The sequence below is a fragment of the Zosterops lateralis genome (genome assembly GCF_965231275.1).
Source record: "Zosterops lateralis genome assembly, chromosome: 15".
Taxonomy (NCBI): Eukaryota; Metazoa; Chordata; class Aves; order Passeriformes; family Zosteropidae; genus Zosterops; species Zosterops lateralis.
Genome location: NC_139775.1, coordinates 4,410,755 through 4,423,375, shown reverse-complemented (window position 1 = coordinate 4,423,375; position 12,621 = coordinate 4,410,755). Strand labels below are relative to the sequence as shown.

Below are 12,621 nucleotides of genomic sequence, written 5' to 3'. Positions count from 1 at the left end.
GGGCATGCATGTATTAAGAATGAAACTGCTAATTACTAACTTTGGGGTATACTTCTCTGCACACTGAATGATTTCCCTGATTTCCACATATCCCATAGTGGTACAGGGCCAGGGTGTGTCAGTCATTCCAGCATAAACGTCAATTTTATGGGTTTACAAATCAGATGTTTTGAATTACAGCTGAATGAGACTGGAGACTCCTACACAACTTGTCATGTCAAAAGTGAACCGGGGAAACATTCATACATTTTTTATTTTTTTATGTTGGGTAGAGCATGTGCAAAAAGAGACTGAGAAAACTACTTTTAAGCCTTTGGGAAAAGTGTGGCTGCACTACATCCTCCTGGGAATTGTGCTTCAAGACCTAGGTTTATCAATATCCCAAAGACAGAGTAACACAGCAGGTCCTGTGTGTGCATCATGGTGCTGACATAAGCAATGTCCTCATTCCCAGTGTCCTGGAAGACCACCAGCACATCACTCCTCAGCTGCCATTTCAGCCCTCAGGGACTACTGATAGCATCATTCCTGGGACAGCTTTCATGTTAGAGCTAAGGATCAGCAGTTCTAGGGCTACTTTCCAAAAGAAGACAAATCCTTTGAACTATGTAGCCAAAGACACTGCAAGTACTCCTTTAGCCAGTAAATAATCTTGGATTTTTATTATTTGCCAACCTTTGATTTATGAAAGAGACCTTTCTACAAAAACAAGAGAAGAAATCAACACATTCCTGCCGATACAAAGTGCAAGTGACTTCCACATAACCTGCAGTATAAAATAACACCCATCATTTTTGGGTGGTAACATTTAACCTAAAGGAATAAGGATGGTCCATTAATGATGGGGTGCTGGCCATAGGCTCCCATTATTTCTCTGCCTTAGACCTTTCCTAAGCAAAATCATGAAGGTCTAGACCTTCAACATGCCTAATTCCCACCAATTGTTTTTTCAGGAATGAAGAACGATCCCAATTCTTATGCCCTGTGCTTCAGATCACACCATGCAACACGGAGGTTGCTTCACACACCTCATCTGAGGGTGTAGTGAGGATAAAAACCCTGTGACCTTCATGAGATGTTCATGTAGGTAAGAAGGAATGAGCTGGTTAAAAGTTCACATGTATTACAGACCAGAGTTATTAAAACTCTTACAATTATTTAATTATAAAATTATTTCTCTCATATTATATGGAGGGCCAAATCCAGGTGAAAACTCTTTTCCCTCACAAACTATTGGCTGTTTACATTGCTTTTACACTGTTTTCCTTTCTATCAGACCTATTTTTCAAAAATACTCCTTTTCCCAGTATAAAAGCTATCTGACATTAATGGCCTTGCAGAAGGGTGAAGCAAGAGGACTTCATTCTGGTAGTGGACTCAAGATTGAGTCATGACTGGGTTTGACAGTAATTTCTCAACTGTACATTTTTAAACTATTATATATTATTCTCCACTCTCTGGGTTCATAGCAACTCACGGAATTTACATACAGTTGTCCTGGTTTCTGCCACAAATGAGGAACGAGATCTGCGAAGCTCTAAAATAGACTAGAAATAGTGGCTAATCTGAAATTTCACAAAATTGTCAGGAAAATTCTCCCTTGTATATCACTTCTGAGGTTTCAGGTTTTGCAGAATTCACCAGAGGTGTCTGCACTGCAGTGGTTATTGGTGGGGCTGGAGAAACAGTTGGAAGGAAAGGCCAAAAGCTGCAGTCACTGACAGGTCCTCCACAGCTGGTGGGAAGAAGAAAGGGAGCAGCTATTTGCTTCCTATGAAACATCATCCCATGGATATGCAGCCTGACCCACTGCCCATGGAAGTTAAATTGAGTTTAACAAGAGCTGGACTGAGCTGACATTTTAGTCTCCTTGACTCAGCAAAACACTTCACCTCCATCCCTACTCAGGATGGGACCCAGTCCCACACCCAACTTTCCATCTTGACGTCAGCTGGCCATTAAAGATGGATCCTGAACAGAGGAACTCTGCAGCAGGGCCAATGAAAATGCTGCTGCTCCAGCACAACTGGGTGATATCAAGAAAATCGAACGTTCCCTTCCTGTAAGAGCTCTGTGGGAAACAATGTCTGTGCAGTTAAAAATAAGCAGAGTACAGAGCCCTGGTGCCTGCTGGCTCTGTTTATTCAGGATATTTTGTTTATTGGGTACATTAGGAGTCGCTGCAGACTGCCTTTGACAAACATTTTCGGTATCAACAAAATCCTGGTAACACTAAGCAGTTCAGATTTGTAGCCTTTGAAACTCCTTTTCTAGACAACATTCATCTTCCTAATTAATAATTAATCGCACTGTGTTTTAAAGAGATTATCAGGTGTGATAGCAGAGTGTGCCTAAGGCAGTGACTTCATTATCCCTACGGAAGGAGTTTACTTTGTAGTTCTCCTGCCTGTCGCAGGGGTAGGTGCCAAAGGGGTCTCTCCTAGGTTAGAATGTCAAAGAGCAACGATTTAGGGCAGGAAACAATTGGGCTATTATTTTTCTTTTTTCTTTTTTTTTTTTTCTTTTCCTTCTTAAGGAGCTTTTAAATCATAAATCTTCATATGATCCTTGTGTAATTTAAGACTCAAGTCGAGTTTTTACTACAGAAAGGTCCAATTCTGTGCAGGACCAGGTGCCCTTCCGAGGCAGGGGCAGGTTACCATGGCTGGAAGAGTTTACAAACACTATTCCACCTACAGGCTTTGAACTGCATCTGTGCAGAGACGCTCCAGAGCGTGCCAAGAGTGTCAGCGGGGCTGGAAACACTGATTTCACCTACAGGACACTATCTCAAGTACACTCTCATCAAGAACTCACAGCGGATCCTGTCCAGACGGGAGCCAGGTTGTGGCCCTGACTTGAAATGTCAACAGCAACACGGAAGGAGGAGCCCCACCCCAACCCCCCCACCCCCCCAGGATTACTGGGGCTGTTCCCAACGTGATCAACCAAGGATAGTGCTGGAAAAATAATCATTACAAATTAATTTCACTCATTTCTTTCAATAAGGCAGCTTTATGCATTAATTCTGAAAGGCCTTCTGCACTATCAGTGGGGATTTTTTTCTCTTATTTGTTTTTTGTCTTATTTCTCTTCTTTCTCTTACTTGAATTTTGCTATTCCCATTGCCTGGTTTCAGTAGTGAGAGATTTTTATGCCTTTTCCCATTAAGCTTTTCCTCACCTTTAAGAAGTGTCATTAGGATTGTTCCCACTGACGGAGAATCAGGGAGGGCAATGTTCTGCCCACACACTGAACAGGTGAGACTGAAAATCAGATGGCCTGTCCATGCCCCCTCTCTAACCAGCAGGACAATAAGAATACAAATCTCCAGATTCTTATAAGTGCTTTTCACAAAGGAGTTGCAGAGGAGCACCCCCTGTAACTTACTAGAAATCTGCAATTAAATATACTGGGTTTTAAGGCTAAAAACAAAAATCTAATGCCAAACTCCTTGATACCATGGGTCCATTTCTCCTTGAATTGTCTCCTGTGAATTATCTTCTATTTTTAGGTCTTCTATTTTTAGGCTGCTGCATGCGATTGCTGGGCAGCTCGACCAGCTATTAATTTGAAACGTTTTACTTCTCATGCAGATTTATTTCTATGCTTTCTGCACCACTTAAACCAACCTGTCCTGGGAGCAGATGACAGGAGCACATTTAAAGGGCAGCCACAAGCTGTGCTCCTCGGGTTCAGTGTGGCCCCGTGAGAAACCTTTTGCCGTCCTCTCCTCCTCCACCTGCGCACGGTTGTGTCTGAGCACACATTTTTCTCAGACCATGTCAAACTTTATGAGTATTAGGGCCATATGGCAGCAGCTCAGCGAGCTCTGAGTGTGCAGCTGAGCTTCAGAAGAGTCTCTGAGCAGAGTGGGTGAGTCCTGTGACAGGGTGGGTGCTCTGGGCACGGCGCTGGCTCCTGACAGGCCATGCCAGGGGTCTGACAGGGGAGGGGGAAACCCCAGCAGGTCCCATGGGGTGTTTTGGGCAGCTGCCTTACAGACTTGGAGGTGCTGTGCCACCCAGCCAGGCTGGGAAGAGAGTGGTACATGATCATACCCGCTATTTTTAATACTATTGTCGCTACCTTTCTCAGTAACCTAGACAACAGCAAAAACCTCTTTTCTCTCCAGTTTCAGAGCACTACTACATTGGTTTGAACTATTGTTTGAGCTGGAGCCAGTGGCAAAGCACAAGTTGGGAATAAAACCAGGCCCTGTTCAACTGGCATTTCATTTAAAGGGACTTTTAACTCCACAAAGCTCACATGCCTTTGCATCCACCACTTTAAAATGCTGGCTAAAAATATTTGCGTTATCTGAAGTCAGATGAATAAATCCTCCCCACTGTTGGGTACACAGTGTGGCAGGGCACGACACAACTGCAAATTTATTTGTTAGAAACCGTACATCTGTTATGATTTACACTTGCCAAAATATAATTCTTTATGGCAACAATTGTTTCATGGTGCTTAAAGTTTTTCACCTCTGTGCCAGGAATCTCATATGGGATAATTCCATGACCTTGGAATCCAACAGATACATTCCACATCTGTCTGGTCTGGGAAAGCCCGAGTTTGTTGTGTGAAAACCATAGTGGGAAAGTAAGACCTGGAAATATCTGAAAATACAGAAAGTGCAGGGCTGCTTCTTTTTTCATTTTTTTTTTTTAATAACCAGTTTCAAGTGCAATAAATCAATCTCACAGAAGCTGTTACTTTGCTTTTGTAAGCAGACATTCTCTTCTGATCCTATCTTCACATTAAGGAATATGGTATGAACATTACAATAATTCTATCTCTGGAAAAAAAAATCCCACAGCCTTTAAATATTAAAACTAAATCTTGTTGAAAGCTGCTTGATATTTAAACAGAAAAGAACTCAAACTACTGCACGTAAACATCTTACTGGTGCCTGTGAAGATTTAGGATGGCAGAAAAACTGTAGCTGTCCTGGAATCTCAGAGTATACACTTTTTTCATTAGACTTTTTAGCAAAAAATGAACCATAAACAGCTTTGTGAGCAGTGAACTTAAAAAGCTCTGGTTTCCTGTGATTCTTCCCTGTGCATATTTTCTGTTATTCTAATAATTTGGCTGAGCTCCTGCTGCAGCCTCACTTTCCAAGAGGCACTGTAGCATTTCCATGCACATAGCCTGCACCTCAAATAACCTGCACCCCAAACAAACTCTGCAACACTGGAGGGGAGAAGGTGGACAGAAAGCCTTGACAAAAAGGTTATAGTAAAAAATACAGGGAAAAGGTGAATGTGTCTGCTTGATAGAAGGGGGAGATTAATTAGACTTACCCATACTAACTAGGATGATATTCCTGGTTTAAAGCAGGAATTGCTGTTCTGATCATCATTGGAGCTATCAGTCTCCCTTTCAAAAGGTTTCAGTTGTTTCCCTTCAGTCTGCAAATTCTGAAGGTGCCAATCCACTCACAGGCTGTGTCCTTGGGCAGGATCAATGTCCTTACAATGTCCCAAAGGGATGGCACAGAGCAAGGCAGCAGGGCAGGCTAACCAGAAATGAATGATTCATTTATGAAGTTCAACAATTTTAAATCCACCTGTGAGTCCTGGGTGCCTTAGAGAAGCTTTTATGCTCAGAGTCACAAGATTCCACTTGGAATCAGTATCTGGGATGCATCAAAGCTTTATAAATGGATAACTGATTTGTCTGAGGCATGATATGAATGATCATGGTTTATGATAAATCATAGAATGGTTTGGGTTGGAAGGGATCTTAAAAAGATCATCCTGTTCCACCTTCTGCCAGGGGCGGGGACACCTTCCACTATCCCAGGGTGCTCCAAGCCCCATCCAACTTGGCCTTGAACACCTCCAGGGATGGGGCAGCCACAGCTTCTCTGGCACCCTGTGCCAGGGCCTCACCTCCCTCACTGGGGAGAATTTCTTCCTGATATCTAATCTAAACCTACTCTCTTCTTTCGGGAGCCATTCCCCTGTCCTGTCACTCCAGACTCTCCATCTTTCCTGCAGGCTCCCTTCAGGTGTTGGAAGGCCACAGTGAGGTTACCTTGGAGCCTTCTCTTCTCCAGGATGAGCAATCCCAATTCTCCCTGCCTTTCCTTCAGGAAAGGGGTTCCATCCCTGTGCTCATCTCCGTGGCCTCCCCTGGGGAGGGGACCCCAGAGCTGCACACAGAGAGCAGAGGGCAGGAGCAGCATCACCTCCCTTGACTCGCTGCCACGCTGCTTTTGAAGCAGCCCAGGACACAACTGACTTTCTGGGCTGCATCAAGTATAAAATGAGTAAATAAAAAGGTAAATGAGTACCTTGTCCAAAAATCATGTGGCCAAGTGAGCTTTGTAGTGCTGGACATGCTGTGCTCCAAAGGAGGCTGCATTTCAGTGATATATGAAATGGTTTTCTGCATATACAGCAGCCAAACAACTTGGCTGCATTTCTAGTGGTTTGGATTAGAAGACCACAAACATCAAAAAGCATATGAAAGAAGCTAATGGCTTTTCAACATATTGTGACAACAAACCAGCCAAAACTACTTTCAACCAGGTTGTAGAATAATGTGTTCCTGGTGATTTAAAGCAATTTTTCCCACAGAAAAGCTTAAAATCAAAGATGTAAACTCCTGTAAAAATAACGTTTAAAATATGAAGCTTAAACTATGTGTGAGCAGGCAGAAATACTGCTGCAGCAAAAGAAATAGTTGAAACTGGATGTTCATTCTTCAAAGTAAAAAAAATAGGCAATTTCCAAAGTGAGAAACTAAGTCAGATTTGCAGTAGAAGGGTGAGGTGAGCAGATACTTTTTACAGAATGCAGTGTTAATGCTTTTCTACCCATTCAAGTCTTAACAGCTGTTTCAGCAAGAGGGGGAAAATAAAGGCCCTTGGTAACTTTAAGCAAGCTGCCAATTTTCCACATGGGATTCAATGGCTAAGAAAATTAGATTTTCCTAGTCTGCTGCTGCAAGGAATAACAGCACACTCACTAACACTAAAAGCAATAGAAATTCCATATTTCTGAAAAAACTCCTATTTCCTAATTTTTTCTTGTATACTAAGCATCTTCTTAATAAAAAAGATTCCCTATGTAATATCTAGTCTCTTTTATTCTGACACTATTATTTTGAAGGGACACTGCTTGTCACATATTTAAAGTTCCTGAACTGTCTCCCTGTATGATAGACAGGTGCAGTTACTTGCACTGACAATTTTGTGAGCATTGAAGAAAAACCATGTTCATAAATAAAACACATATTTCCAACACTCAAGAGGGGAAAAAATGATGGGATTTTCAGTGTTGGAAATTGATTATGAACCAAATTCTGGCTGCTTTGCATAGTGGCACCTGTCCAAAAATCCACAGATAAAGAGCAAACAAAGCCTGGGATGCATTCTGTGTACATCCAACTGGATCCCAAGGCCACACAATGACCAGTTCCTTACACCCCTCTGACCACCTTCTCCAATTCCCTCCCAGTTCCTGCACCAGCAGTGGAACTCATTGCTGGTCATGCAATACCTGGCCTGGTGTATGCATTGGGACTGTCACCACAGCCATGTGCTGGCTAATTCTGGTCTATATATTTGCATAGGAACACTCACAATCCATAGACAACCATATCCTAATGCTCTCTTGTTATTCAATCTGAGTCTCTCTAATACCTCTTTATAGCTTGTTATATCACAGGGCCTTGGTTCTCGTATGAGATACCAAGGATCCAAATATTTATGTCAGAGATGGGGGGAAAAAACACCATCAGCATCTGCTTGCAGAAGTGAGACAGTGGAACTGAAGTGTCAGATAATCTCCCAAAAAGATGTCAGCATTTTCAGCTGCCTGACAGATCTGTCTGCCTGTGTCAGAGTAAACAAGAAGATGGCTCAGCCATTTGGACTGAGTTTAAGGCAAAACAAAGAGCAAATTATCCATTTTCTGATCAGGTTCCCTGCTCCAGTTTACAGATGTCCATTTGTGATATCTCCTGTAAGTCCCTTTGGGAACAATGATCAATGCACTCAGTGGCTGACCAGCCCTGCTGAAGTATTGGAAATTTGGAACTAGAAAAATTTCCCACAGAAAACAAACCTCCAAACAGTAAAGACATCAGACACACCTCAAAATTACTCTGCATTTTCAGTTTACCAGAAAAAAGATTGTCCCACTTAAGGCAATTCCATGGAACTGGTCTCTGAATTCATTTGAATTTTGAGTAGGTCTTCTGGTTTAAGTGAAGTCAGATTTATGCTGAAGTAAGAGATTGAACTGGACCCAAATGTCTTTAATACACAGCCTTGATCTTTACCAGGAAATGACAGAGTTTATCAGATTGCCAATCTTACCTCTGTAATAATGAAGAAGTCGTCACCGGGCTCTCCCTGCACAACAATTTTTTCTCCATCTTCAAACTGGACAGGTTCCAGTGCATCAGCCACTGTCAGCCGCTCCCATTTGTCCAGGGACTCTAAAATATTGAAGATCATAAAGCTATATTATAAAAAAAACACTCCAACTTTGGCTGAAGATTCATATCTAAACTGACAGCTCTGCCGTGCCTGGTTCTGTTATAAAAGAAACATTTCTTTCATCCAGGCACTTTTGCACGAACCTCCAGTTGGGAAACATGAATGTATTTATTCACTGTGTCTTAGCCATCAGTAATCACCCAGATAACAATCTCAAAAGCTGCACAGGAAAGGTTGGCTCCGGTTCCCTGTGCCTGCGATCTGATCCGCACTGCCACGGCCTGGAGCAGCTGCCTGGAGATGTGGGAGCACCCGAGATTCCCTTACCACATCCCACACCAGGTGTCAGGATGAGTCCCACAGTGTTGTCATCAGAGCTGCTCCCAGTTCCTGGCGGGCTGCAGGCTCAGTGTCCATCTCAAGGATGGGTGAGATACCAGAGCCAATGGCCAGACCCTGGTGGCACGAGCAGCAGGAGGCCAAAGGCACCCAGGTTTATGGATGCTTGAAATGGCACCTCTTCTTCATTTGCCAGCAAGATGGCCTGCAAAGTGTTTTCATTTTCATTCCCCCATGTAAGGGAGAAAAGTTATAAAGCTTCCATAAAAATTCCATTATTAAAAAGGACGGGTCTCTTTTAGGATTAACAGAGGGTCCTCATCATCCACCTGCACCTGCCTCAAATCCCCTCCATGGCAAGGGACAGCCTGCACAGGGCACATCCAGGGCAGCTCAGTGTGCCAGTGCCCTCCTCTGCCTTTGCCAAGGGATGGATTCCACCTGTGCTGCCCTCAGAGAGGAGGTGCCACCAGTGTCTCTCTCCAACACCCACTTGCATGAGAATTCAAGACAGTGAATTGTACTTGAACTTTTGTACCTTGTTAAGATTTGACTGAAAAATTACAGGTTTAAAAGTTATTAAAAGGAACAGATAATACGATGATTTAACCTTCACTGCCTCAAAAAGCTGGGCTGAAATTCACGTCCCAGAGCTCTGCTGATTCCTACTTACTATGAATTATTGAACTAATGTAAGTCAAGATGTGGTTTCTGACACCTGGATTAGATGTGTGCCATTCCATCAGACTCTGGTTTCCCCATTTTGTTCAAAATATTGCTTAGAAGGATTGTGTGAGGGTGAAAGGAAGTTCCTTAAAGTTAAAATGCCTTTTGGCTGAGCTCAGAGGGACACACTGAGTCTGGGAGCAAAACCAGACCAAAGTACTCAAAGCACCAAAGGTAAGTTATGAGTTGACTGACACATCTTCACGTTTTTATGCCACTTTCTTGCTGCTGTTTGGGAAATTAATTGTTTCTAACATTTTCCCCACCTAAAGCACTTTCCTGATGTATTTGTGACCTTTGCTGCAGAAGAATGAACGTCAAAGACCAAGCCCATATTGTCAATGCAACATTCAAAAACTGCTCTGTTTGACTAAAAATAAGCATAAAACTCTTTCATACAGACTAGAGAAGACTTTTTCTTTTTTTTTTTTTTTTAAGAACTCAGTAATTAACAATGAAAAGAAAGAGCCTCTTGAAACTTCTTCTTCAGTTGGTTTTATGAAAAATTCAAAGCTAATTCTAGCTCCAGTCACGAATTGTCTCTCTTTTGTCTAAGGGAACTGTGCCACTACAAACACATTGGTTAATAATTCTTGCAAACGGAGCATTATATAGAATATTCTACAAGTTTTAGTTGCAGAGTTGAATTATCAGATAAATTAGATCACATGCAATTTTTTTTGCAATGTGTACATTGTACATATCAATTCACGACTTTGTATTTAATTAAACTCCACAAGAAAAATTTAAAATAATTACTTCTTTCATATCTTGTTTGATACACTATAAAAAAATTACTGATAATCTAAAAAAATCCTTAGATTTAAAAAAAATGTGACTCTTGCAATTATATTTAATTACAGACACTAGACAGGCCTTGAAAAGAAGAAACATAAGAAGCAGGTAGAGGTTTTCCACCAGGAAATCACTGTGTTCTGACCACATTAAGGGATGAAGTGAATTTGACTTTTCAGTGCCATTTTGAGGTTTCTAAAATATCATTCTACTTCACAGGTGTTACCTACTTTTTAGAACTGTCAAAGAGATCCTTACACATTTCACCTAAATTTCCATGTTCCTGCAATGATGTGTTATTTTGTTCACTGCTTTTCTGTACTTAAAAAAGGTTCAAATCCTGAAGTCCTTCTTTTTTTTTAACTGAGATTCAAAAGCCACACTACAAATTAGGCTCTAATTACATTGCAAACCGCATGTTTAAGGAAGCACATCTCTGAACAACCTTTCTACTCCGAAATTGTTTTGAGATGTCTCATTGTTGTAATTGCTCCTCATTAGTGCAGGTGCACAGATTCTTTTTTTTTCTTTAAATACTCATTGTAATTTAGTATAATTTGTGCTCTCAATTTAGGAAGATTTAAATTAAGCATAAAAGAAGGATTTTAAATGATGAAAACTTCATTAATAAGTGAGCAACACACTTGGGCTTACTTCAAGCATACAAATGTAATTGAAAATCTCATGGATAGCACCTCTCAGAAGTTCAAGTATAATCTCACTGAGACACTCATATTTCAGGTACCTCAGCTTGAATGGAAGGTAAATGTTATAAACAACAGCAAAAAAACCCCAGAAAAAATTAAGTAGAAATATAAATAGCTTAATTATACAGAAAAAAAAATCCTGAACTGTTTTTTTCCAAACAGCCCCAGCAAAAACATGATGTTTCTCCTACAGAATCAACAACTCATTGTACTGTCTAACACTGTCCTCCTTATTAGAGGCTTTTGTTCTCCTAATGGTGATTGATTGGTCAGGCATTATGGGTTTGTTGTTTTTCCTACTGAAGGCCATCAAGAACATGTCCAAATTTCGTGGCTATCACATTAATCAAAGGGAAACAAAATCCAAGGACAAGAAGCTAAACAGATGTTTTAAGAATGTGAGACAGGGGCTGTAAAATGCACAGAAGAAAAAAGATCAGCCCAGTTTGATTTGTAAGGTTGGTTTGTTTAGTGCACACACACACTGTATTCCTGCAGGAAAAAGCTTCTCACCTGTTCCCTGGGAGGATGTAACTGGACTTTATGACAAATTCATATCTCTGCACTGCTTTCTGCTCTACCCACATGATCTTTACTCAGCAGCAGCTACTGAAAGTACCAGTGTGTGCCTGCTCCACCTTTAATGCATGCTCCAAACACAGGGACAGCACGCAGGAAAGAGTGAGAAAAAACAAAAAGGGCCCTTTACACTTTCATTCCTTCAGAAACAACAATGTGAGACCTTCAGTCTGAGCACCACTGCTTTCATCAAAGATCAAAATTCATCCTGCCAACACGAGCAAGAGAGGAACCAACAGCCAAGATCCAAAGGGCAACTGACCCAAAATGGAGACCTTGCTCAGGAATTCTTCATACATCTTCCGCTTCCTCAGAGTGCTGCCCTGTTATTACAGGAGAGAGAAAAAGGAGGCAGAACATTACACAAAGTATTTTTGTGATTTCTTCCTACAGCTGCTCTTTTTTTTTTTTTTCTCCCCTTCCAAATCTTAAGCATAGCCAGTGTAAACAGCCTCAGGCAAACGCTTCCCCATAAAATGTCTGGGCAAGTTGTATTGCTGATAAGCAAAGACAGAAGGACTCAGATTCAATCCTGCTGTAATTTCACTGATTTCATTGGTGTTACTGGACACTGCAGATGAATTGTATCCATTTACAGGCATTCATTTTAAAGCCTGAACTTCATCAATTAACTGTTCAGCTAATTCAATATATATCTTCCTGCCAATGAGGCTCTTTGCAATTACAAAGTAGGATAAAACTTAAAATGTCCCCCTCGTAGGTCCCATACTTCTAGGTTAAAAACTCTTTAATGCCAAATGTTTATCTGTGAATCTGGTTAATATTCTGTACGGTGTTGTATCTATTGTTATGCTGAGCAACCCATTCATACTATTATTTCAACAAGATTTAAGCATTTGGGGGCAGACAATCCATCAAAGTATGCACAGACAGCAGCACAGTCATTCCCACTTTACTAAGATTTTGTTGTGTGATAAATTTCTAAGACACCTTCTCCTTTTACAGTGTTTGATCAGCAAGACAGAAACCACAAGTTGCTGTTCCAGCAAGTGCTTT

The 12,621-nt window shown here is 41.3% G+C and overlaps 1 protein-coding gene across 2 annotated transcripts in view; it reads right to left on the bottom strand.

Annotated features, from left to right (window-relative positions):
* The window catches only part of PRKAR1B (protein kinase cAMP-dependent type I regulatory subunit beta), a 93,014-nt gene that overhangs the window by 11,492 nt on the left and 68,901 nt on the right, over positions 1-12,621 (bottom strand). For both annotated transcript variants that reach the window (XM_083872425.1, XM_083872426.1), the window contains exons 8-9: positions 11,867-11,927; positions 8,336-8,457 (exon numbers count right to left, since the gene is read on the bottom strand). In XM_083872425.1, the coding sequence (XP_083728551.1) occupies positions 8,336-8,457; positions 11,867-11,927 (183 nt within the window). The remainder of the gene's footprint in view (positions 1-8,335; positions 8,458-11,866; positions 11,928-12,621) is intronic.